The sequence below is a fragment of the Pituophis catenifer genome, unplaced genomic scaffold, assembly GCF_029215685.1.
Source record: "Pituophis catenifer annectens isolate HBS135680 unplaced genomic scaffold, rPitCat1.0.hap2 SCAF_8, whole genome shotgun sequence".
In the NCBI taxonomy this organism is placed as follows: Eukaryota; Metazoa; Chordata; class Lepidosauria; order Squamata; family Colubridae; genus Pituophis; species Pituophis catenifer.
In genome coordinates, this window is record NW_027256888.1 from 2,470,310 (window position 1) to 2,497,572 (window position 27,263).

The 27,263-nt window shown below is 47.5% G+C and overlaps 1 protein-coding gene across 1 annotated transcript in view; it reads right to left on the reverse strand.

Annotated features, from left to right (window-relative positions):
• SEL1L3 (SEL1L family member 3) overlaps positions 1-8,653 on the reverse strand; it is a 32,702-nt gene extending 24,049 nt beyond the window's left edge. The window contains 7 exon segments of the mRNA XM_070948730.1: positions 145-228; positions 230-278; positions 1,945-2,000; positions 3,271-3,386; positions 4,149-4,270; positions 5,004-5,130; positions 8,368-8,653. Of these exon segments, the coding sequence (XP_070804831.1) occupies positions 145-228; positions 230-278; positions 1,945-2,000; positions 3,271-3,386; positions 4,149-4,270; positions 5,004-5,130; positions 8,368-8,638 (825 nt within the window). The 5' untranslated portion in view covers positions 8,639-8,653.
• Positions 8,654-27,263: the final 18,610 nt, after the last annotated feature.

A 27,263-nucleotide genomic window follows, 5' to 3' on the forward strand; every position in this document is an offset into this window, starting at 1 on the left:
AAACCTTCTGTATTCAGATGTGGATATTTATTTGCTAAGAAAGAAACCATAATGTCCACCAAGTTATCAGAAGCTACAGCTACAAACAACGCTTGTCAAGCAGAGATCGGACTCCCTCTGCCTCTCCATCCTTCAGGCACTCACCCTTTCGGTCTCCAAGTTGTTAAGGCGGTAGTATTTCACCGATCCAAAATACCCTTTGATCCCTGGCACGTATCCACTGCCCCCCCAAAACCAAGTACCCGTCCGTGTCATCGTAGTAGAAATCTTGCAGAAAACTAGAAAAGAAGACAGATCATTGTTTTAGATTTCCATTCTGGAAAGAGCCAAAGACAGAACGGTAAAACCGAGAAATCCCATTTTGCATTGCAGCCAGTGGTGAAATCCAATTTTTTTAAACTACCAGTTCGGTGGGCATGGCTTGGTGGGCATAGTGCGGCTTGATGGGCGTGGTGTGGCTTGGTGGGTGTGGCTTGGTGGGTGGGGCAGGGGAAGGATACTGCAAAATCCCCATTCCTTCCCCACTCCAGGGGAAGGATATTGCAAAATCCCCATTCCTTCCCCACTTCTGGGGGAAGGATACTGCAAAATCTCCATTCCTACCCCATTCCCGGGGAAGGATACTGCAAATTCCCCATTCCTTCCCCACTCCTGGGGGAAAGATACGGCAAAATCCCCATTCCTTCCCCACTCCTGGGGGAAGGATACTGCAAAATCCCCATTCCCACCCCACTCCAGTGGAAGGATACTGCAAAATCTCCATTCCCACCCCACTCCTGGGGGAAGGAATACTGCAAAACTTCCATTCCCACCCCACTCCAGGGGAAGGATACAGCAAAATCTCCATTCCCACCCCACTCTGAGGCCAGCCAGAGGTGGTATTTGCCGGTTCTCCAAACTACTCAAAATTTCCTCTTGGGCAGGGGGTTGGACTAGACGACCTACAAGGTCCCTTCCAACTATGTTAGTATGTTATTATTCTGTGATTCAGAAGTTGCTGGGAGCTTCATCCCTGGAAGATTTCAAGAAGAGATTGGACTGCCCTCTGTCAGAAATGGTGTAGGGTCTCCTGCTTGAGTAGAGGGGGGTTGGACTAAATAACCTACAAGGTCCCTTCTGACTCCATTAATCTAAGATCTGAGATGTGATTTGAGACAAGTCCAAAACAGTGGATATCATCACTCAGATGGCACCCCCGAGTCTTACATGACAATGTAAATAAAATACTTTATTAGATACTATATTTTTCCTATTGAATGTAAAGTTTCTGTAATAAATCTGGAGCATTATCGTGGGGACAATTATTTCAAAGGCATGAAACAATACTATAATTGTTATGGAATGATGGGACCAAACAACATTCCTGGGTCAGCCAGAGACAGTTTTATTGCACAGTTTCAGAACCAGATTTGAATCTGCTCTGATACAACTGCTTTTATACATCTTCAAGACAAAGAATTTTGCAAGCACAGCAGTTTTCCATATATGGTTAACATACATTTGTTACATGATAATTGACACTTTCTAATTACTAAATTCTTTCATTATTTTCTAGTTCATAAGATTATCTTAGCTAAACAACCTTCCTCAATTCTGTAACTGCTGATGTGTAGATTCATGGCTGCTTTGGATAATAAGTAACTTTTTGTTTCATATGGATGTCTTTGCATGTCTTTGCATCCTTGACAGCTAGGCCTCTCAGAAGATATATATTACCAAGAATGGAATTTAGCTGACTTAGTGTAATCTCTAAACAAGCACATTTCTTTCTTATAATAATGTGAATAAAGAGGGCCCTTCAGTGTTCATATAGCTGACCCTGTACTAGTCCTACATCATTCACATTATAATAGCTCTATAATTCTCCATAATCAAAGAAATGTAAAATATAAATAAGTATATAAACCATGGCATTTATATGAATAGAGGAGAAGTTGGCCTTACTTAAAACGTTGGCGTTGAAAGATATTCATATTCTTCCCAACAATGGCTATGTCGATCTGAAAGAAAAAGTTAAATATTAGTTCTGAAAATGTGCATGTTACAATCAGCGAAATCAATACAAATTTCCAGGTTTGGCTGGTGTTCAGTTGATGGGTAAAAATTAAACCTTCAAAATCCTATCTGTAAGGGTAAGACGTCCTCCTTTACATTTTGAGAGATCATCTCAAATTTACACCTTCTCTATAAACATTGTAAAAGCTGGGCCGATACAGTGCCTCCGAGGACACAGATCAGTGGTAAAAATCCAATTTTTTTTACTACTGGTTCTGTGGGCGTGGCTTGGTGGGTGTGGCAGGGGAAGGATACTGCAAGATCCCCATTCCCTCCCCACTCCTGGGGCAAGGATATTGCAAAATCTCCAATCCCACCCCATTCTGGGGCCAGCCAGAGGTGGTATTTGCTGGTTCTCCGAACTGCTCAAAATTTCTGCTACCGGTTCTCCCGAACCTGTCAGAACCTGCTGGATTTCACCCCTGGCACAGATTCATGGTCTGATAATTTATTGGTGGGATAAATAAATATCTATTAAAGCTTCCAAGGCTTAGGAAGTCTCCCTCTAAGCCAGTAGTATCCACCTAAGTCAGGATACTACCAAAGAGAGTTGTTGCAATGGCACAACTGAACCAAGAGCAACTGCAGTGTCTTCACCTCTCTCATAGAAAAAATGTACTTCAATCTCCTACAATACCCAGAATTCTTTTGGGAAGGCAAGACGATTATGCTAGTATAAAGCCAATGTACGGAGGGTGTGTGCGTGTGAGAGAGAGAGAGAGAGACAGAGACAGAGACAGAGAGGGAGAGAGAGGGGGGGAGAAAAACAGAGAGAGGGGGGGGAGGGAGGGAGAGGGAAAGAGAAGAGGGAGGGAAGGAAAGAGGTAGGAAGAGAAACAGAGGGGGAGGGAAGGAGAGAGAGAAACAGAGAGAGAGGGAGGAAGAGAAATAGGGAGAAAGAGAGGGAGGGAAGGAGAGAAACAGAGAGAGAAAAAGAGAGGGAGGGAGAGAGATGGAGGGGGATAGAGAAACAGAAAGGGGGAGGGAAGGAGAGAGAGAAACAGAGAGAGCGGGAGGGAGAGAAGCAGAAAGAAAGAGGGAGGGAGAGAGAGGGGGGTGAGGGAGAGAGGGGAGGGAGGGAGAGAAACAGAGAGAAAGAGGGGGAGAGAGAGGGAGGGAGGAGAGAGAAACAGAGAAAGGGAGGAAGGGAGAGAGAAACAGAGAGAGAGGGAGGAATGGAGAAAGAGGGAGGGAAGTAGAGAGAGATATATATACCTCTTGTCCATTAATGGAGAGATCAAGTCGAAACCACCGCTTTAGAGGAAGGGGGAACGTGGTCTTCACTGCAAGATCCCCTCCTTTGACAAGGTGCATTTGGATGTGAAGATAACCTGAAATGTGATTTCCCAAACCATAAAGATACTTAGGGTCAAAGTAGATTTCTCACTGACGAACTTCATACGTACAATCTCTTTCCAGTTGAGCTGGATTCCTGGTGACTCTTTAGGTTTTTCCTACGTAACCAAGATCTTTCTACAGCTCTAGCTCAGTGGAGTCACATCCACTCGATTCTGGGCTTTTTTTTTTTTTTTCCTTCTGGCAGCCAGTAGGCCCGATGCTGCCCTATGCTGCCTAGTGAGAGACTTATATAGATCTATTTCTGGCTCGTTAGCCATCATCAGTAAGCCACACCCACATCTCATGTATCCTCCCTGTAAAGGTACAATAACTATTTTCTTACTTTTTCGTAGGCTTTATGTGTGTTTTTCTTTTAGTCAGGTTTTTCCTACGTAACCAAGATCTTTCTACAGCTCTAGCTCAGTGGAGTCACATCCACTCGATTCTGGGCTTTTTTATATATAACGTTTTAAATAGATTGGGGAAGAATAGGCAGGGCCTGAGGGCAGAGGCAAGAGAGGAATAAGCCTGGAGTCGTTACGTTCCCAGAAGCTATCAAAGCCTTGATTTCTGTTTAACTTACTATATCTAGAGCCAGTTTAATGCTGACTTCTTAGTTGACTAGATTCTTGTTATATACCAGTGATGGCTAACCTTTTTGCCGTCGCATGCCAAATCAAATTAAAATTAAATTAAATTTGCTTTGGATTTAAGGCAGCGTTAATTCAATCAACCTGGAATTTTCTTCTTCTTACCTGTATTGGTTAGAAATACAGAAGGGGTGCCGTACATTTCTCTCGAATCGATGAAATATAGGATGCCGCACAACGATCTCTCACAGTAGCACAGCAGATAAAGCCAGGCCAAGATTGTAAAGCTGTACAAACACAAAAGGCTGGTGAGAAACAGCTTACTGTCTAACTGAATAACATCCAATCACTTCAAAGCAGGTGTAATGTTGATTTTATCTCTTCGCCTAAATGGAAAAGGGTCCATTGAGATGTTTCCATTGAAGGACATATATTGATACAAAAAGCGACGAGTAAGGTTGAGATGGAAAAGGCGACATATCTTCACAAGCCATGTAGTGGATAGCAATGTCCACGATATTTTAGGGTGATGTCTCCCTTGGACAACTCCTCAGACTCTTCCCTGTAGGTCAGCTCAAAGGCCCATCAGGAACTGGGTTAGTTAATTACTCTCAACCTGTTCTCCAAAACACCGGAGGGCAGGACAAGAAACAATGGATGGAAATTAACTAAGGAGAGAAGCAACCTGGAATTGAGGAGGAATTTCCTCACAGTGAGGACAATTAATGGGTGGGCATGCTAAAATCTTTGCTAAAAGATTTTGAAGCCCTTGCTAAAATCTTTGAAGCCCACCCCTGATTTCATCCCTTCCATGCCCATCTCTACCTCTGCAAGAAGCCCTCCGAAAGATAGGCATTTAACTAAATAGCTTCATTATTGCCACCGAAGTTTGAAATCTTGAGAAAAGTTTAATCCAGCCGCCTAAGTAGCTTTGCGAAAATGTCACAGGGTAAATAAGCGTGCAGCCTATACACATTTCAGAAAAGAATAAATGTTCTTTTATTGTTAGGAACTGCTTACGTTGGATAACTCGTATGATCTTTCCGGATGGCTTCAAGCTCTCTGTTTTTAAATTTCTGAAACCTCTTCACGATTCCTGTCCCCTCTCCACTGGATGCATACGGAAAGTTGAGGATGTCCATCAGGTCTGTAAAAAAATAAGACCGTTTTACATAACAAAAAAACAAAAAACCCTCAAGAATTCTTTTGCTCACATTCTCCCTCAGCTCTCTGATGAAACACTGCGGTTTTTAAGGGAATCATCCAGTCGTTAAGCGAATCCAGCTTCCCTCATTGACTTTGCTTTTTTTTGGAAACCGGCTGGGAAGGCGGCAAATGGTGACCTCGGGATGCTGCAACCATCGTAAATGCATGCCAACTGACGAGCACCCAAATTTTGACTGTGGCTCTGATGGTTTTGAGAACTGGACATAACTGTGGTCCCCAATTCGGGTCTGAGCTCGGTGCCAAGGCCAATGAAAAACACCAGACAGGAGGTGCAGGTTTTCTCTCCTTTTATTGAAGCGCTCCAAGAAAAAGAGTCCTGTCCAGAAGATGCTTAGGAACCCTGGATAATAGAATTAAGAAAGCCTTATACCAGTGATGGCTAACCTTTTTGCCGTCGCAGGCCAAAAGTGGGAGGGGAGCACAGGGGGGTCACACGTGTGCGGGCCCACATTCATAATTCAATGCGCCCACCACCCCCTGCATATGCGTGCAGGACCCCCACGGTCTCCCCCGCTTTTGGCACGTGATGGCACAGAGGCCTGTTTTTTTGCCCTCCCCAGGCTCCAGAAGCTTTCTAGGAGCCTGGGGAGGGCGAAAACAGCCTTCCCCACCCCTCCGGAGGAAATCCAGAGGCCAGAAACAGGCCTGTTTCCCGACTTCTGGTGGGCCCAGAAGGCCCGAAAATCAGGTGGCCAGCACGCGCATGCGCACTGGAGCTGAGATAGGGCAATGCTCACATGCCCACAGATATGGTTCCACGTGCCACATGTGGCACGTGTGCCATAGGTTCGCCATCACGGCCTTATACTTCTTCACTAAAGCAGAAGGCGAAGTGAGGTGGGATATATAAGAAATATCACCTAATAATTTTTTAGTAATGATCTAACGATTATTCGGTCTTCCGGGTGCGCTTCAAGGTTTTGGTTACCACCTTTAAAGCGCTCCATGGCTCAGGACCTGGGTACTTGCGGGACCGCCTACTACCACCAATAGCCTCCCACCGGCCAGTACGCTCCCATAGAGAGGGGCTCCTCCGGGCGCCGTCGGCCAACCAATGCCGACTGGCAGCCCCCAGGGGGAGGGCCTTCTCTGTGGGGGCACCTACTATCTGGAACGAGCTCCCCCCGGAGATACGGAGGATCCCGGATCTGCACACCTTCCGCCGCGCTCTAAAGACCTTATTATTTCACCAGGCGGGCCTGGCCTAATTTTCTCCCTCTTTTATAAAAGATTTTTAATTTTTTAATTTTTTAGTATTTTATATATTCAAATTTTAAAATAGGTTTTAAATTGATTGGAGTTTTAATTTGTCTGGGCCAAAACTATTTAATTTGATTTTAATTCCACTTTTAAATTTTGTATGCATGTATTTTATTGTTTGACTGTGCACCGCCCTGAATCCTTCGGGAGTAGGGCGATATAGAAATCAATAAAATAAAATAAAATAAATAAATAAATATTCTGTTGGTCTCTAGCCATCCCTAAACCTTGGCTAATGAATGCTTCAGGAGTTATCTCATACACGTTCTATTTGCTCCAGGCCATCTCTATCACTAAAGTCTAACCGAGGTCTGCAGGATGCCTAACTCTTTCTTACTTTTATCAGCTTTCTAAGCACCCAGAATTGTCACAAACTTTACACCCCTGTGAATACGCATTTTTTGTTCTTGCCAGATGGACTCCACAATTCCACGCTTCCCGGTCTCCTCACAAGTGTCAGCCATAACTTTGCTTCGTTTCAGCAGACCGTATATCCATAACAACACTTTTTCAGTGCCGCTGCAACTTGGAACAGTTGCTAAACGAACCACTGTAAGTCAAGGACTACCTCTATGTCAATACGGCGAGTCCTCGACGTATGACCACAATTGAGCCTAGAATTTATGAAATACGTTTAGTGAGTTTTGTCCCATTGGACAGCTTTTTTAAAAAAAACAACAATGCCACACTTGTTAAATGAATCATTACGGTTCTTAAATCAGTAACACTGATTCGGGCATCCCCGTTGACTCCGCTGGTTAGAAGGTCGCAAAAGGCAATCATGGGACACCTCAACCATCGTAACTAGGAACCGGTGGCCAAGCATCTGAATGTAAATCATGTGACTACAGGGATAGCAATAGCCATAGCCCTTAGACTTATATACCGCTTCACAGGACTTTAGAGCCCTCTCTAAGCCATTTACAGAGTCAGCCTCTTGCCCCCAACAATCTGGGTCCTCATTGGACCGACCTCAGAAGGTGGGAAGGCCTTGAGCCAGTCAGGATCAAACGGCTGGCAATGGGCAGAGTTAGCCTGCAATACTGCATTCTAACCACTCCGCCACCATGGAAGGAAGGAAGGGTGGGAGGGAGGGAGGGAGGAAGGAAGGAAGGAAAGAAGGAAGGAAGGACTAGCAATAGCACTTAGACTTATATACTGCTTTACAGTGCTTTTACAGCCCTCTAAGCGGTTTACAGAGTCAGCCTCTTGCCCCCAACAATCTGGGTCCTCATTTTACCCACCAAGGAAGGAAGGAAGGAAGGGAGGGAGGGAGGGAGGGAGGGAGGAAGGAAGGAAGGAAGGAAGGAAGGAAGGAAGGAAGGAAGGAAGGAAGGAAGGAAGGAAGGAAGGAAGGACGGACTAGCAATAGCACTTAGACTTATATACTGCTTTACAGTGCTTTTACAGCCCTCTTTAAGCGGTTTACAGAGTCAGCCTCTTGCCCCCAACAATCTGGGTCCTCATTTTACCCATCAAGGAAGGAAGGAAGGAAGGAAGGAAGGAAGGAAGGAAGGAAGGAAGGAAGGAAGGAAGGAAGGGCAATATCACTTCACAGGGCTTTGCAGCCCTTTCTAAGCGGTTTACAGAGTCAGCCTCTTGACCCCCAACAATCTGGATCCTCATTTTACCAACCTTGGAAGGATGGAAGGCTGAGTCAACCTTGAGCCTGGCAAGATTCGAACTGCTAAATTGCAGGCAGCCGGCAGACAGCAGAAGTAGTCTGCTATACTGCACTTTAACCGCTGCGCCACCGGTGCAGCAATGGTCGTCGTTGTGAAAAACAGTCATATAGCGCTGTTGTAACAATCGCTAAATGAGCGATTGTTGGTTGTACTCAACAGCTGCAAACTCACAACGTGGTTGCCAGTGAGAAGAAATCCATGTGTTTCCCTACCGTTCTCGTGGGGACACCGCGGTATCCTGTTTGCTCGGAGTTTCCACGTCTGTTCCGTGCTCCAGGTCAAGCACATCTTATGTTCCTTGAACGGACGTTGAAAAGGTGGAACTGGATCCAAAAAACTGTAATCCCGTACAATGGCACGCCAGTAGCTTTCCGCCTGCGGGGCGTGGTGGACCAGGGCCGCCTTGTGAGTAATCCAGGTGTAGAGGATCACATACCCTACATTTAGCGATCGTTTGATCAGGTAATCGTCTCTGAAGACCATACTACTTGGGAAAGTCAAGCTGATCGTCCGATTCTTCCGGACGCGATCCCCTTCCCATCGTTTCTTGTACACCGATACGGTATTCCTGAACTCCAAGGAGGCTTTCGCTTCTAAAGTTACGATGCAGGGTTTTGAGCAGAAATAGGCCACCGAAAGGCCGACGCTATTCCGCAGCTTTTTGTTCCGAACATTCAGGTGAATAAAATCCTCAGAAAATGTCTTGCGCTGAATCTCGGGAGTTATTGGCGTGGTCAGCAGCGTTTCCCTTCCCGATGTTATCCCGCTTTTCTAAGGAAGAAAAATCACCAGGAGACAGTGAGTTCTAGTCCCACCTTAGATATGAAAGCCAGCTGGGTGACTTTGGGCCAATCACCAGGGGACAGTGAGTTCTAGTCCTGCCTTAGATATGAAAGCTAGATGAGTGACTTTGGGCCAATCACCAGGAGATTGTGAGTTCTAGTCCCGCCTTAGACATGAAAGCCAGCTGGGTGACTTTGGGCCAATCACCAGAAGACGGTAAGTTCTAGCCCCACCTTAGATATGAAAGCCAGCTGGGTGATTTTGGGCCAATCACCAGGAGACGGTAAGTTCTAGTCCCGCCTTAGACATGAAAGCCAGCTGGATGACTTTGGGCCAATCACCAGGAGACGGTGAGTTCTAGTCCCGCCTTAGACATGAAAGCCAGCTGGATGACTTTGGGCCAATCACCAGGAGACGGTGAGTTCTAGTCCCGCCTTAGACATGAAAGCCAGCTGGATGACTTTGGGCCAATCACCAGGAGATGGTGAGTTCTAGTCCCGCCTTAGACATGAAAGCCGGCTGGGTGACTTTGGGCCAATCACCAGGAGATGGTGAGTTCTAGTCCCGCCTTAGACATGAAAGCCAGCTGGATGACTTTGGGCCAATCACCAGGAGATGGTGAGTTCTAGTCCCGCCTTAGACATGAAAGCCAGCTGGATGACTTTGGGCCAATCACCAGGAGATGGTGAGTTCTAGTCCCGCCTTAGACATGAAAGCCAGCTGGATGACTTTGGGCCAATCACCAGGAGATGGTGAGTTCTAGTCCCGCCTTAGACATGAAAGCCAGCTGGATGACTTTGGGCCAATCACCAGGAGATTGTGAGTTCTAGTCCCGCCTTAGACATGAAAGCCAGCTGGGTGATTTTGGGCCAATCACCAGGAGATGGTGAGTTCTAGTCCCGCCTTAGACATGAAAGCCAGTTGGGTGACTTTGGGCCAATCACCAGGAGATTGTGAGTTCTAGTCCCGCCTTAGACATGAAAGCCAGCTGGGTGATTTTGGGCCAATCACCAGGAGACGGTAAGTTCTAGCCCCACCTTAGATATGAAAGTCATGTTGGAAAGTCGTTAATTAGTAACTAATACTAACCATTAATAGAATTAATAAATGGGAGAAGGAGCAGGAAAATCAACGGTATAAGTACAGATTAGACGAGACCTGGCTCAAAAAGAGTAACTGTGAGGAGGGACCATGGAGTCCTAGTCGACAATCCCTTAAACATGAGCCAGCCCTGTGCGGTAGCAGCCAAAAAAGCTAATACAATCCTCGGTTGTATAAACAGAGGCATAGAATCAAAATCGCGTGAAGTATTAGTATCACTTTATAAAGCCCTTAGTAAGGCCACACCTGCAATAACTGCATCCAGTTTTGGTCACCACGTCACACAAAAAAGACGAGACTTTGGAAAAAATGCAGGGAAGAGAAACTAAGACGATTAAAGGAGACTAAAACATCTGAAGAACAGTTGCAGGAATTGAGTAGAGAAAAGAAGGTTTAAATAAATAAATAAACTTTATTGTCATTGTATGTGTATACACAGTATACACATACAACGAAATTTACTTGACACCCAAAGACCAGGTCCCACACACATAACAATCCCCAAACACGCTCCCACCCACCGCAATTCCCCACCCCCTAAACCACCCAAACATCCACACAACAGACCAAGTAATGCTGTCTAACCGCTCAGTGACGGTGGCCCTTTAGTTAAGCAATGTTTCAATATCTGAGGAGCTGCCACAAAGAAGAGGGGCTCAAATTATTCTCCAAACACCAGAAGACAAAGACAAGAAGCAACGGTTGGGAACTAAGCATGGAGAGAAGCAAGGTGGGATTAAGGAGAAACTTCCTAACAGTGAGGACAATTCACCAAAGAGCCTTGGTAGTACAGTGGTCTAAAGCACCCTGTTATTAAGACCAGTTGCCTGCAATTTCTGCTGGTTCGAATCTCTCCAAGGCTCAAGGTTGACTCAGCCTTCCATCCTTTCTAAGGTAGGTAAATTGAGGACCTGGTTTGTGGGGGCAATAAGCTGACTTTGTATAAATATACAAAAGGATGAAGGCTATTGCTTAGCGCATTGTAAGCCGCCCTGAGTCTCCGGAGAAGGGCGGCATATAAATCAAATTTAAAAAAAAAACAAACCAGTGGAACAGCTTGCCACCAGAAGTTATGGGTGCTCCATCCCTGGAGGTTTTTAAGAAGAGACTGGACAGTAACTTATCTGAAATAGTATCCGTTCTTCTGCTTGAGCAGAGGGCTGGACTAGAAGACCTCCAAGGGCCCTTCCAGATCATTCATTCTACATTTGACGCGGATTCTGCTGTCGGAATTCACAGAACGGACCCAACGGGGAGCCAGGGGGCGAAGGAGAGGGTGCCCATCTGAGCTTGGCAGGGGGATGGACTAGAGGACCTCCAAGGTCCCATCTGAGCTTGGCCACCGGGCTGGGGTCCATCCCGGGCTCCGGCAAAGCCCGAGAATCCGCGTTCACACGCGACCCGCGAAGTTCAGCGGTTGCAGCCAAGCCCGCCTGGCTCCTTGGGCGCGGCTGCAGCGGAGAAGCGGGGTTGTTGGGCAGGGGTCTTGGGCAGGGGGGTGGCGGGTTGGGCAGGGACTCACGCAAAGCAGCAGGCAGAGACCGAGGAGGGACCGGGCGGCCGCGGCGCTGTCCATGGCGGTGCCCGCGGGGCTCAGCTCGCCCGGGGCGGAGGAGGAAATCCTGCTTCGTGGACAGGTGAAGGAGGAAGCGGGGAGGGGCGCGGCAGGTGAGCCAACCTGGCTCCGGCCCCGGCCCGGCCCCTCCTCGCTCTTCCGCCGCGAGGTCCGGAGCGGGAGCCCTCTGAGCTTGTGCAGAGTGCCCTGGATTCCCAGGACTAGAGGCCGCCCGTTCCTTGGGCTGGAAAAAAAAGTGGGGTCTGGGAGGAAGGGGTCTCCGCACCCCCAGTTTGGAACTGAAGAGCTGGGGAGGGGGCAGGTTGCCCCCTCTTCCTCTCCAACAAGCCTTTGCGCCTTCCTCTCCTCTCCATTCGTCCCTTTGCCCATTCCCTCCTTCCTTCCTGCCCATTCATCCCTCCAGTCCATTCGTCCCTTTGCCCATTCCCTCCTTCCTGCCCATTCATGCAGAGAAAAACACCGAAGATGCTCAGGGCTCTGCTTAAATCCCCCTGTGTGAAGAATTCATCCAGCCACTCAGGATTTGCACGAATCTCCAAAGCGGGTTTTAAATTCGCCTTTCCTTTTGCATTTATAACTTTGACGCAGCCTCCCAAATACACAAAAAAATACACTCCTCTTGATAACGATTTATATTAGTGGGTTTGAGATGGTCTTCATCGCGCCCAGCGTCCAAATTATCCTGGGGGGGAGGGGCAAGGAGAGAGAGAGAGGGAGGGAGATGGATAGAGATGGAGGGAGGGATGGGGAGGGATGGGGATGATGGATGGATGGAGAGAGAGAGAAAAAGGGAGGGAGAGAGGAAAGGAGGGAGGGAGGGGGGGAGAGAGATGATGGATGGATGGATGGATGGATGGATGGATGGATGGATGGATGGATAGATAGATAGATGATAGATAGATAGATAGATAGATAGGGAGGGAAGGTGGGAAGGAGGTGGGATAGATTGATCGATATAGAGGGAGGAAGGGAGGGAGAAAAGGAGGGAATGGGAGAGAGATATGATAGATGGATGGTTGGATAGATAGAGAGAGAGAGGGAGGGAGGGAGGGAGGAAAGGAGGGAGGGGGGAGAGAGAGATAGGATGGATGGATGGATGGATGGAGATGGATAGAGATGGAGGGAGGGACGGGATGAGAGAGATGATGGATGGATGGATGATAGATAGATAGATAGATAGATAGATAGATAGATAGATAGATAGATAGATATAGATGGAGGGAGGGAAGGAGGGAGGGAAGGTGGGAAGGAGGTGGGATAGATAGATTGATTGATTGATTGATTGATCGATCGACAGATAGATAGATAGATGATAGATAGATAGATAGATAGATAGATAGATAGATAGATAGATAGATATAGATGGAGGGAGGGAGGAAAGGAGGGAGGGGGGAGAGAGAGATAGGATGGATGGATGGATGGATAGAGATGGATAGAGATGGAGGGAGGGACGGGATGAGAGAGATGATAGATGGATGGTTGGATAGATAGATAGATAGATAGATAGATAGATAGATAGATAGATAGATATAGATGGAGGGAGGGAAGGGGGGAGGGAAGGTGGGAAGGAGGTGGGATAGATTGATTGATTGATTGATCAATCGATTGATCGATCGATTGCTTAGCACATTGTAAGCCGCCCTGAGTTTCCAGAGAAGGGCGGCATATAAATCAATTTTTTTTAAAAAAAAGATATAGATGGAGGGAGGGAGGAAAGGAGGGAGGGGAGAGAGATGATAGATGGATGGTTGGATAGATAGATAGATAGATAGATAGATAGATAGATAGATAGAGAGGGAGGGAGGATTTATCAAGCCCCATCATAGTTTCGTAGCAGAGCACAGGTATCCAGCTAGTTCCATTATAAGAGTTTGTGAGTCATAATGCTTACTTTGAAATCTATCGTTGGTCCTTTAGGTGAACAATTCTCGTTCATTGCAGTCTTTCGTTCCTTCTGACAGTGAGTCCTCTTCTTCAGGGAGTGTCCTCTGTGGATGAGCTGGTTGGGAGTTTAACACGCTTGGCCTGTGACAGGTGGGAAGAGCAGGTGCCAATTTTCCACACGCTCCAATTTTTTTTTTAAGGCTCTGATCTTTCTTATCGAGGGGGTCTCGCTCACAGGTGTAGGGAGGGAACCCAGGAGAATCGGGATTTTTGTCTTAAGGATCTGGAGTCGGGGGAACAGTGTCATCACCCCTTGATTCATAGTTGGGTTACTCTTTGTTAGCCCTGGAATTTGCTAAGACCTCTCCCCACTTCTGGCCTGCTAGGGTTGAAAAATAATTTGGGGTTTGGCCTGGATGTTTGGAGGCCTGGCGTGACTGAGGTTTCTTTCTTTTTTTTTTTCTTTTTAAAGTTTTTTTTATTAAATATACAGTTAAAAACATTGGACACAGTACGACTTTTCTGGTTCCAACATTTCCATCAAGTTATACCTTACAACAAATACAATTCATATTCGATAAATGAATTTTGTACACTCTATCAAAATTCAGACACATAAATATCTTCATCTGTGGAAATTACTTTCGATACCAATACAATTCCTACCTATCACGTAACACTAACATAATAATTTTCCAATTCTCGGCTTATCAATATTTCTCTATCCAGACATTCCTCCTCCTCTCCAACCATTGATAACGTTTTGTTCCAGATTTCATGATATTCTGTTTCAGCCTTGTCTTTGAGTTCTAGAGTCAGCTGTCCATTTCTGTGCAAGTCAGTATCTTATTTATTATCTCTTCTTCAGGGGAGGGTTCTCCTTACTTTTCCAATTTTGCCCGAAGACCAGTCTCCCTGCCGTTAGTATATGCCACATTAAATATATTGTTCCTTTATTATATTTATCCTTTGTGATACCCAATAGAAAGAGTTCTGGTTTTGGATCTATATTTTGATTTAACATCTCTTCCAGCCATCGTTTTGTCTGATGCCAAAAATCCCTAGCTTTCGGACAAGCCCACCACATATGGTAGAAGGTTCGTGGTGCTAGCTTACATTTCCAGCACATCGGTGATAGGTTTTTGTTCATTTTAGCTAATCTTGTAGGTGAGAAATGCCACCTATAAAACATCTTGTATAGGTTTTCTTTGTATGTAGTAGCTAGCGACTGAGATTTCATTGCACCAAAAATTGGGCCTGCCTTTTACCACTGACCAGCTGTACGGCGGCCCTTTGAAGCCCTGCGGCAAGAGTTTAAATAGTTTTTTTTCCTTCTAGCCCATCAACTGGGATTCAGGAGGCAGCAATAGATTGGGGGTGGGGCCAAATAAAAGGTAAGAATTAACGCGGGAGAGGCTGGGGGCGGGAGGGCAGAACCAGTTCGGTGACATCATATCATCACTGCTACCGGCTCGGCAGAACCGGGCCAAACCGGGAGGAACCCACCACTGGTGCTTCTCGACAAAATATCCACCACATTGTGTCCGAATGTTCATCAAAAGCTGACACCAGCCCAATGTCCTTGAATGACTGGATGGACTGAACATTAACATTTGAACCAATATAAATCCATGTATTTGCCATGCACTAAAAAAATAAAATAATATAATAATAATCCAGCAGCAAATTTGCAAATCTGGGTGCAGATGAGAAGCAGCATCGGGGAAAATAGCATCCTTTTTTAAAACAGCCCCTGCGAAGAACAGTTTTTATCCTTGTTTTATAAGCAATTATGTTTATAAAGATGTGCACCGATCAACAATATTTGGCTGGAGTCTTAGGTTGTGATACAGGGATTCATGTTGATTTGTGTTAGAAATTCTGTTTTGTGTAGCCCCGGAAAACAAAAAAGCGCCTTGGTTATCACCAGGGACTTGCTGCTTAACTGTTTTTAACTGTCACTGTAACAGAAATTCTGCTTTTGCACAAAAAGACCATAGAGTATAGAGCCTAGATTATACCTAGCAAACCTACAAACACCGCCATCTACTGGCTGAGTGGTGTTATTGTAGTGGTTGCAAATTATACATTCGGACAACGTACAGGCAAATCACAATTGAGCTCCAAATTTATGTTGCTAAGTGAGACATTTGTGAAGGGACTTTTGCCCCCTTTTACGACTTTTCTCGGCTAAAAAATTTTTAATTGGTGAATTTTATGGGTGTTAGGGTGTGTGTAAAAAGTATTTGTTGCTTGTGCAACGAGCAGAGCAGAAACACACAGGGAAGGTGATAAACGTGCAGCTCGTGTGAGAAAAATACTTTATATACAAGATAATAAGCAGTCTCGGTGTAGGTAAAACAGTCCAAGGTCATAAACAGTAATATCAGTCCAGTAAGTATCTTCCCTTACCAAAGCAAACAGACTTTAGTAACTCTCGGTATACAGTACCATATAACAATCCAGTCTAACACCAATCAGCAGAAAGACGCAGGAAGCAACAGGAACAGGAACACTCAGGAACAAAGAACGCTTCTCTGCGCTGCTTATGTATGCACTGTAGCCTAATTACAGGGTTCAGCAAACCCTGATTACATGGCTCAGTTGTTTCTTAAAGAAACAGATATATTGCCTGACCAACAAGTTAGGAGTAAGCTACAAGCTGAACCTAACAATGGGTAAGGGGTTTTAAATTGGGGGAAGCCATAGATAAATTTAATCTTGTTTTATAGTATTTTAATGTTTATATTGTATGTTTTTTTAATTTTGGCTGTTCACCGCCCCGAGTCCTTCGGGAGAGGGAGCGGTATAAAAATTTAAAAAAATAAATGAATAAAATAAATAAATGCTTATGTTGAATCACTGCCGTTCTTAAATCAGCAACAGGGTCACTAAGCTAATCAGATTTCCCCACTGACTGTGTTTGTCGGAAGGTCGCCATTTGATCCCCAGGACACCGTCATAAATATGAGTCAGTTGCCAAGTGTCCGAATTTTGATGACGTGACTGACTGTAGGGATGTGCCAATGGTCATTGGAACTCCCCTTTATTGTTCCAACTTTCCCGCAAATGCTCCCACGTTTATGGCAAGTTCTGGAGCAAAGCTCTCTCCCTCCCCCCCTCCTCTCTCTCTCTCTCTCTCTCTCTCTCTCTCTCTCTCTCTCTCTCTCACATACACACACACACACACACACACACACACACACACACAGCAGTCCAGCAAAACACTGTTAGCATGATGGCTTCAAGGTCAGAAGTCTGATGAGGCAAAGGAACAAGGCAGCAATAAGGCAGGAAGTCCAGCGAACTCCGAATGTCGGCAATGGCACACAAAACTACATGAATTCAGTGCTTGTTTCTGACAAGCATGATGTCAGCACTTCAAGCTGCATTTACTCTAGTGCTGACATAAGAAGGAGAAGCGAAGGCGTCTGGAAAGGGACGTTTGACTTTTCACCTACTTATTTTCCCTGAAGATAATATCCCCTAGGAGATGGGATGGGAGGGGGGAAAATTCCTTTGAGCTGGAGTAGATTAGGGGTAGAGTGACTTGGAAGATGGCCAATGAGTGCAGGGGAGTGGGGAATGGAAAGGGAGGGTTTTGGGGCTGGAAGTCAGTGTTGGCTTCGATTGTAGTCGGGTTTAGAATGCCGTGCTTAATAAATAGGAGTTTTTCTTCAAAGACTTTGTTTGAAATGCAATTTATTTGAGACGACCTCGAAACTTGACACATCTCTCCCCACAGTGTCTCTTTAAGTCTCATTCCCCAGGTGTGCCTTATTAAGAGGGGTGGGGTGCTCTCCTCCCGAGTTGTTGGGTCAGCCTGCGCCGTTCCTGCCTCCTCTCCACTCTCTGTGCTCGGGGATCAGGAGGGGGCAGTCCATTGGTGGGTTGCTCCCGGTTCTGTCCGATTCTTTAGAACCGGTAGTAAAAGCGGTGGGAGGCTCCACCCACCTGCCCGGATGTCATAATTGACAAACTGCACATGCACAGAAGGGTGTGTGCGCTCCCATTGCGAACTGGTAGTAAAGGGAAGTAGAATCCACCCCTGTGGCGGTCCTTGCTCGTTGCCTGCTCTCCCTTCCCCCTCTCTCTCAGTCGTCCTGCCCCCACCCCCTGTTCTTCCCTGCTGGCAAGCCATTCCAGACACGAGGGACCCTGGGATGCCTCATCCTGCTCCTTCCCGCGTTCCTCCAAAGCCAACGAGGCCCCAGCCCCGGCTCGTCCTCCTCTGCGGACTCAGGCTCCGACGGGGCCATGACACAAACCTTTAAAATCAGCTCCCCCTCCTTCTTTTTTGACTTGGAAGGAATAAAAATCAATTTCATCGGTTGCCGAATTGCCTCATCAAGAGAGGAGAAGAAAACAACCCTAACGCTATGGCCGTGAAAAAGTTGACATTATGAAACTACAACCGAATTCATTCAAGATGGGCGATGTTGCTATCCATCACGTCTTCTGTCCAAGCTTAAAATCCGAGGGAGATTCCAGGCTGCAGTGCAGATTCCTCAGATGCTACAGGAGGCTATTGCTGTCATTAAGCACAACCTTCAGGGGGAATCTTTGATCAAGGGAGTTGGGATCAAGGGGGCTGGGATCAAGGGAGTTGGGATCTTTGTCCAAGGGCGCTGGAATCAAGGGAGTTGGGTTCTTTGACCAAGGGTGCTGGGAGCAAGGGAGTTGGGATCCTTGACCAAGGGAGCTGGGATCTTTGGCCAAGGGAGTTGGGTTCAAGGGAGCTGGGATCTTTGACCAAGGGGGGTGGGATCAAGGGAGTTGGGTTCTTTGACCAAGGCGGCTGGGATCAAGGGAGCTGGGATCTTTGGCCAAGGGAGCTGGGATCAAGGGAGCTGGGATCTTTGGCCAAGGGAGTTGGGTTCAAGGGAGCTGGGATCTTTGGCCAAGGGCACTGGGATCTTTGACCAAGGGGGCTGGGATCAAGGGAGTTGGGATCTTTGTCCAAGGGCGCTGGGATCAAGGGAGCTGGGATCCTTGACAAAGGGAGCTGGGATCAAGGGAGGTGGGATCCTTGACCAAGGGAGCTGGGATCAAGGGAGGTGGGATCCTTGACCAAGGGAGCTGGGATCTTTGACCAAAGGTGCTGGGATCAAGGGAGTTGGGATCCTTGACCAAGGGAGCTGGGATCTTTAACCAAGGGGGCTGGGATCATATGGGCTGGATCTTTGTCCAAGGGAGCTGGGATCTGCCGACGTCCAGGTCAGAATTGGACCGTTTGGGAGAGGTTGATTTCAACCAGAGAAGCCCAGATCGCTCTGCTCTTTTCAGCGGAGGCTGCGGGGGCGCCGAGGCTTCTGCGAGGGCGAAGAGGGACGCGGCGCCCGGCCAGCTCCTCTCGGCAGAGCCTGGGGAGGTTAGGGGGGGGGGAAAGGGGCCGCTTCCCCGCCCAGCCTCCTCCCCCTCCCCTCCCCTCCCCCTCCCCCTCCCCGGCGGCCGCTGAAACCCGACCCGGCCCGTATACCTCCGAAGAGGCGGGCATCCCTTGGGGCAGCGGCCAGAGCCCCAGGACGGGCGCAAAGCGGAGCCTGGCCGGGCCGGACCGGGGATGCCACATCACTGCGAGCGCTGCCGGCGGCGGGGAGGCATGCGGGGGCGGGGGCCGCTGCTGCACGCGTGGCTGGCGGCTGCCGTCGTGGCCATCGGCATCCTGGCGCCCACCGCCTCGCTCGCCGGACCCGGTAGGGAACAGCCGAGGTTGGAACTGGGGGGGGGGGTTCTGGGGGGGTGGGGGTCTTCGAGACCCCCCTCCAGTCACTCGGGGGCTGGGGCTGTGCGGGAAGAGTTTCAAAACTTCCAGTTTGGACCCTGCCCGGGTCTTGGAAGGGCGGGTGGGTGGGCTAAGGGTCCCGCCGGTGATTTGGGGGCGCAGAGGGGATCACCGCGTGTTCGGCAGCCGGAGGAAGCCCAGCCTGAGGAGGAAGAGGGGGGGGTCTCCGGGCAGGACCTCCCCTCCCGACTTCCTGACGCCGCTTCTCGGGTGGGCTGACAAGCAGAAGAGAGGCAGGAGCCCCGGAAGGGCGCGCGCGAGTCCCGGGGAGTTTTAGAATAGAATAACAGAGTTGGGACCTTAGAGGTCATCTAGTCCAGCCCCCCCGCCCAAGCAGGGGACCCTACACCCTTTCTGACCGAGGACAGTCCAATCTCTTCTTCAAAGCCTCCAGGGATGAAGCTCCCACAACTTCTGAAGGCAACTTCTGTTCCATGGGTTGATTATTCTCACTTTTGGAAAGTTTCTCCTTAATTCCAGGTTGAATCTCTCCTTGATCAGTTTCCATCCATTATTCCTTCAGGTGCTTTGGAGAATAGCTTGACCCCCTTCCTCCTCTCTGGGGCAGCCCCTCAAATATTGGAAGATGCTCTCCTGTCTCCCCTGGTCCTTCTCTTTACTAGACCAGCCATGCCCGGTTCGCACGCGGCTCCGGTGCGCGCGTGTCCCCTTCGGCCAGGTTCCCGGTCCACTCAGCCCCGCGGAAAAATATTGGAAAGCTCCCCCCACCCCCCACACAGGCGCTGGCGGAGATGGGGGTCTTCCCGTGCAACCTGGCGGTGGGAGATGCCCCAAAAGGAGACGGCAGCGCAGCGCAGCACCTGCTTGGGCATCGGGCGGAGCGGGATCCAATCTGGGTCGATACTTGAGGATGAGCTCCGAAAACTGGGAAGACGAGATCTCTGGTCCAGCAAAAACGGACCCAGATTGGATCCTGCAACCTTATCCTGGGAAACGGAGATTCGGCTCCATTCCTCCGGCGGAGCGTTTCCCCACTCTGGGCTCCTGGTCGGGCCGGAAGCAACGAGATTAAGATTAAATGGTGATGGTGGTGGTGGTGGTGGTGGTGGTGGTGGAGGAGGAGGAGGAGGAGGAGGAGGAGGAGGAGGAGGAGGAGGAGGAGGAGGAGGAGGAGGAGGAGGAGGAGGAGGAGGACTATAGGGTCCTTGTTGCTCTCAGAACTTGGTTGTTTTCTTCCAGCCATTTCATGACCCAACTAGGGAACATCATCAGTGCTAGATGAAAGTGGAGTTTGTGGAGAGGAGGAGGAGGAGGGGGAGGGGGGAGGGGGGAGGAGGAGGAGGAGGAGGAGGAGGAGGAGGAGGAGGAGGAGGAGGAGGAGGAGGAGGAGGAGGACTATAGGGTCCTTGTTGCTCTCAGAACTTGGTTGTTTTCTTCCAGCCATTTCATGACCCAACTAGGGAACATCATCAGTGCTAGATGGAAGTGGAGTTTGTGGAGAAGAGGAGGGGGGAGAGAGAAGGAGGAAGACTTTCTGAACTTGGTTGTTTTCTTGCTGACCTTTCATGACCCCCTCTTCTTAATTCCAGGTTGCTTCTCTCCTTGATTAGTTCCCATCCATGGTCTCCTGTCCTGCCTTCTGGTGCTTTGGAGAATAATTTGACCCTTTCCTCTTCTTTGGGGCAGCCTCTCAAATACTGGAAGCCTGCTCTCCTGTCCTTACTAGTCGTTCTTCTCTCTAGATTAGCCATGTCCAGTTCCATTCTTCATATGTTTTAGTCTCCAGGCCTTTAATCGTCTTAGTTGCTCTTCTCTGCACTTTTTCCAAAGTCTCAACATCTTCATTGCAGTGTGGTAGCCAAAACTGGATGTGGCATTCCAGAATTCTTGATTGGCCAAGTGGGATTGGACACACAAGGAATTTATCTTCATGCATATGATCTCAGGGTGCATAAAAGACAAGAAACATTCATCAAGAGTCATAAGGTACAACACTTAATGATAGTCACAGGGTACAAATAAGCAATCAGGAAACAATATCAATATAAATCGTAAGGATACCAGCAATGAAGTTACAGTCATAAGTGGGAGGAGATGGGTGGTGGGAACGATGAGAAGATTAATAGTAGTGCAGATCTAGTAAATAGTTTGCTGAATTATTTGTTTAGCAGAGTGATGGCATGGGGGGAAAAACTGTCCTTGTGTCTAGTTGTTCTGGTGTGCAGTGCTCTATAGTGTCGTTTTGAGGGTAGGAGTTGAAACAGTTTATGTCCAGGATGCGAAGGGTCTGTAGATATTTTCCCATCCCTCTTTTTGACTCGTGCAGTATACAGGTCCTCCATGGAAGGCAGGTTGGTAGCCATGGTTTTTTCTGCAGTTCTAATGATCCTCTGAAGTCTGTGTCTGTCTTGGGTTGCAGAGCCAAACCAGACAGTTATAATAGAGGTGCAGATGACGGACTCAATAATCCCTCTGCAGAACTGATGCACCCCTGATGATGCAGAGCTGAGGGCTCCTGGGAATTTTTAAAAATGTCGCTTGAGGTCAGAACTCTCCCCACCCCTTCTCCCCACACCCACCAAGGCTTGGCAGAAGAGGGGCAGCCCAAAGGGTGGGCCTCCTCCCCCCCCCCAATTGCAGCCCTGGGGTTACTTCCGGTGGATGAGCTGAGAGACGGAGTCCTTTCCTTTGTCTGCCTTTTCTGGCCCTTCTCAGCAGGCCAAGCAAAGCAGCTGTTTTTTGGGAGAGGTCTCTCCCCCCATTTTGGGTGAAGGGAAGGTCTTCCTTCTACCCTTGGATTCCTCCCCGGGTAATTAATCTAATTGCCTCAGTCAGCAGCAGAAATAACAATGGCTTTGTGGAGGAGCTTTGGCGAGACAATTGTCTCTGATGGAAAGCAACAGCGGGTGCTTCTGGCAGCCCTGGGGGTGTGGGGTGAGGGGAATGGGGATATGGGGGGGGTCCCCCTTGCTTGGCTTCTCTTGGGGAGCTTCAGCCTGTCTCCTGGAATGAGGAGGAGGAGAAAGGCAAAGGTTTTGGCAAGTCTTAGGAGACAGGATGGAGCCCTTCATTTAGAAAGAACAATACATGAGCACTCCTCTCTCTCTCTCTCTCTCTCTCTCACTCACTCACTCACTCGCTTTCTCCTCCACACTGTTTGGAAAAAGACAGGGCAAAGGGAAAAGGGACAACAGTGTTTTTTCTTTCTTTCTTTCTTTCTTTCTTTCTTTCTTTCTTTCTTTCTTTCTTTCTTTCTTTCTTTCTTTCTTTGAATCCTATTGCAAAGTACCAGGATCTAGTTAGGGTTTGGAACTGTGGAGAAGAAAAAGCCATGTCCTTGGCTCTCTCAAAAGGCCTGGACAAGGAAGAAATAGATAGATAGATAAATAGAGAGAGAGAGGGAGGGAGGGAGGGAGGGAGGGAGGGAGATAATGATAGAAGGATAGATAGATAGATAGATAGATGGATAATAGAAGGATAGATAGATATAGATAGATAATAATAATAGGATAGATAGATAGATAGATAGATAGATAGATAGATAGATAGATAGATATTGATAGAAGGATATACAGAGAGAAAGAGAGAGGGATAATGATAGAAGAAGAGAAAGAGAGAGATGGATAATGATAGAAGCATAGATAGATAGATAGATATAGATAGATAATTATAGAAGGATAGATAGATAGATAGATAGATAGATAGATAGATAGATAGATAGATATAGAAGGATAGAGAGAGAGAAAGAGAGAGGGATAATGATAGAAGGAGAGAGGGAGAGAAAAAGAGAGAGGGATAATGATAGAAGGAGAGAGAGGGAGATGGATAATGATAGAAGCATAGATAGATATAGATAGATAATTATAGAAGGATAGATAGATGATAGATAGATAGATAGATAGATAGATAGATAGATAGATAGATAGATAGATAGATGATAGATAGAATTCTTTATTGGCCAAGTGTAATCGTACACACAAGGAATTTGTCTCCAGTGCATAATAAGCTGTGTACAGTGTACATCCAAACAACAAGGTGATAGGTCATAGATCATTAATCCTAGTTACAATCATTAATCATCAGTTGCAAACAACAATTGATAAATCATAAGAAACCAATAGGAGAAGATAGTCGGAAAGAGGAGAAGATGAGTGTTGCAGGAATTACCGTATTTTTCGGATTATAAGGCGCACTTCCACACTCACCCCCCCCCCCCCCAAAAAAAGAGGGTGGAAATGTCTGTGTGTCGTATAGAACGAATCTTGCGGCGGGGGTGAGGGATGTTGGCGCGGTGCTGATCAGCTGTTCTAGGTGCCGCGAATGGGCGGCGGCGAACGGGGCAGCAGCGGTGAATGAGCCAGGGTGGCGGCGAATGGGCCATAGCAAACGGGCTGTGGCGGCAGCGAAAGGACTGCGGCAGCAGCGAACGGGACGCAGAGGTAGAGGCAGATTTTTTTTTTCTTGTTTTCTTCCTTTAATTCTAATGTGCGTCTTATAGTCCGGAGCAGCTTATAGTCCAAAAAATACGGCAGTTCTTCAGCAGAGTGATGGCAGGAAGGGAGAACTGCCTTTATGTCTGGTTGTTTTGGCGTGCAACGCCCTATAGCAGCATCCTGAGGGGAGAAGCTGAAACAGTTTACGTCCAGGAGGTGAGGGGTCTGTAGATATTTTCTCAGCCCTCTTTCACCATATACAGATCCTCGATGGAAGGAAGGCAGGCTGGTTGCCATTGTTTTTTCTGCCGTCCTAACTATCTGTTGAAGTCCGCGCCTCTCCTGTTTGGCGGCTGTGCCAAACCAGACAATTACGGAGATAAAAATAACAGACTCAATCAATCCTCTGTAAAACGGTATCGGCAGCTCCTTGGGCGGTCTGAGCTTTCTACCGTTGGCGCAGGAAGAACATTCTTTGCTGTGCCTTTTTAATGACGGTTCTAATGTGAGGTGTCCATTTCAAGTCCTTGGAGATCATAGCACCTAGAGACGTGAAGGTCTCTACTGTTGATTCCGTGTTGCCTAATATTGTAATATAAGGAGGGCTTCTTCTCAAAACGACTATCATCTTCTAACCTCAAAATGACGGTGTAGAGCCGTGATGGCAAACCTATGACACGCGTGCCACAGGAGCCATATCAGTGGGCACGCGAGCTCAGCTCCGGTGCACGCATGCTGATTTTTGGGCCTTCTGGGCCCACCAGAAGTAGGGAAACAGGCTGTTTCCTGCCTCCAGAGGGCCTGGGGGAGTGGGGATGGCCCGTTTTTTGCTGTCCCCAGGCTCCAGAGCCTCTCTAGGAGCCTGGGGAGGGCAAAAAACGGCCTTCCACACACCCCTGGAAGGCGTCCGGAGGCCAGAAACAGCCCATTTGCCAACTTCCAGTGGGACCAGTTTTTCTGCTCTCCTCAGGTTCCAGAGCCTCTCTAGGAGTCTGGGGAGGACGAAAATAGCCTCCTTCCCCCCCCCCGAAGGCCCTCCAGAGGACGGAAACGGCCTGTTTGCCAACTTCCAGTGTGACTGGAAAGCCCATTTTTTGTTCTTCTCAGGCTCCAGAACCTCTCTAGGAGAGAGCAAAAAACGTGCCTACCGGGCCCACCATGCCATCGTGTGCCAAAAGCTGGGGGAGTGGGGAGGGTTGCGCGTGCATGCACGAGTAGTTCGGAGAACCGGTAGCGGAAATTTTGAGTAGTTCGGAGAACTGGCAAATACCACCTCTGGCTGGTCCCAGAGTGGGGTGGGAATGGAGATTTTGCAATATCTTTTCCCCCAGGAGTGGGGTGGGAATGGAGATTTTGCAGTATCCTTCCCTTGCCATGCCCACCAAGCCACGCCCATAGAACCGGTAGTAAAAAAAATTTGAATTCAAATTTTTGAATTTGACTGTCAGCATTCATTGACTGCTTTGACTGAAGAAAAAAACACAATGACTTTTGTTTCTACCTGGAAACCACTTCTGGACTTTGTGCTCGAGGTCGGGGGGGGGGGGAATGAAACTGACTTTGGTTTTACTGATCAGATAGTTTTGTTGTAGAAATGGCTTAGTTTATACTATTATATAAAAGTAAAAAGTTTTTATGAAGTGATTATTTTATTCTACTGCACCAAAGGGAGTCAGAAGTCATTTTCTTTTCTTTTCTTTTCTTTTCTTTTCTTTTCTTTTCTTTTCTTTTCTTTTCTTTTCTTTTCTTTTCTTTCTTTCCTTCCTTCCTTTCTCTCTCTCTTTCCTTCCTTCCTTCCTTCCCCCCTCTTTCTTTCTTTCTTTCTTCCTTCTTTCCTTCCTTCCTTCCTTCCTTCCTTCCTTCCTTTCTTTCTTTCCCTTTGCCCTACACTTTTCCCTTCCCTTTTCCCTCCTCTATCTTTCCTACTATTTTCTTTTGTATTTCGGTATCTTATAGTATTGATACATAAATAAATAAAACTTTGGTTAGAAAAAGAATAATAGTTTGGGATTCTTTCCAATTCTCTTAGTCCGATTCGAGCAACTTAACTTCCTGCAAGACTCTCATATTCTGCCAGGCCCCTTCCCCATTTCTCTTCCCCCCCCCACATCTTAGTTACAAAGTTTTGAAGTCACAACTCCGATGAGTTTGTGGTCTCTTCATGGTCTGCTGCCGTTGCTCCCTGGGAAGAGAAGGAAGTGCAGAATTAAAGCAAGCGAAAAATAACAAGTGACGTCAGACATATTGGTTTAATTTCTGGGTGTCTGGGAGGTACTCCAGGTTCTGATGCTTGGTGTAAATGTGTTGCAGGTGCCTCAAATATCCCATGTCTTCAAAATTGAGTTTCCATATCTTAAAGCCATCCTCTCTGATGCTGTGAATTCTTAGCTCCTATCCTTTTAGTTACTCGGAGTGTGTAGTTACTCAAAGTGTAGTTACTCAGAGTGTAGTTACTCAGTGTGTGTAGTTACTCAGAGTGTGTAGTCCAGCCATGGCTGAATAACTTTTACATTACAGGTAGTCCTCGACTTACGAACAACGTCGAATCCAACATTTATGTTGCTGAGTGAGACATTTGTTAAGTGAGCTTTGCCCCATTTTTACAACTTTCCTTGCCACCTTTGTTAAGTGAGTCACTGCAGTTGTTGAATTAGAAACGCGGTTGTTAAGTGAGTCGGGCTTCCCCAATGACTTTGCTTGTCAGAAGGTCGCAAAAGCAGATCGCGTGATCCTCAGGATGCTACGACTGTCATAAATGTGAGTCTGTTGCCAAGCATCCGAATATAAATCACGTGACCATGGGGATGCTGGTCATAACTGTGAAAAGGGGTCCCAAGTCACTTTTTTTCAGTGCCCTCGTGACTTCGAACGGTCACTAAATGTTGTAAATCGAGAACTACCTGTAACTTTTTTTTCTCTCAGGTTTTTCGCCTCAGATAAAAACTTTTTATTCTGCACTGAGTCGCTTAAGAATGTGGGGTTGTTGTTTTTGTTGTTGTTTTGGCACTCTGTGGTAGCACCCGAATTGTGTGTCTGTCACAATTCCAGATGGAGAAGTGTGACGTTAAAAAGGGTGGCACCAGGACTGCACTTTCCATCCGTCTCCTGGATATTCTCCACGTTCTCTCTTCCTGTTGTGGCCCGCCAGCGGCCTGCGCGGATTGTGGCTGATCCCGATGACGAGGAGGCTGGTGTGGGGTCGCGCCAGCAGCTTGCGCAGCCGGCGCTCGCGTCAGACAGTGAGGAGGCTGAAGAGGATGTGGTGCCAGAGGCAGAGACTCCGCCTGGGCCTTCAGAACCTCCAGAGGCTCCTTCAAGTGGAGAGAGCGAAGTGGAGGAGCCTCTTCTCAATGCTCGAGCATGCAGGGCTGCCAAAAGGCAGGAGTGGCTACTCAGGAGGAGTAGGTCTACTTGAGAGTAAGGCTTGAGGATAATTGGCCACACCCTTAGCCTATTTAAGTCGCACGCAGTTAGTAATTTCTTGCTGGAAACAACGTATAATTATTACAGAGCATTTTTGAAGAGTGAGTGTCTTATCTTGTTTTCTGGGCTGGTTGCCAACCTTTGCCGGACTTTGTTTATTCT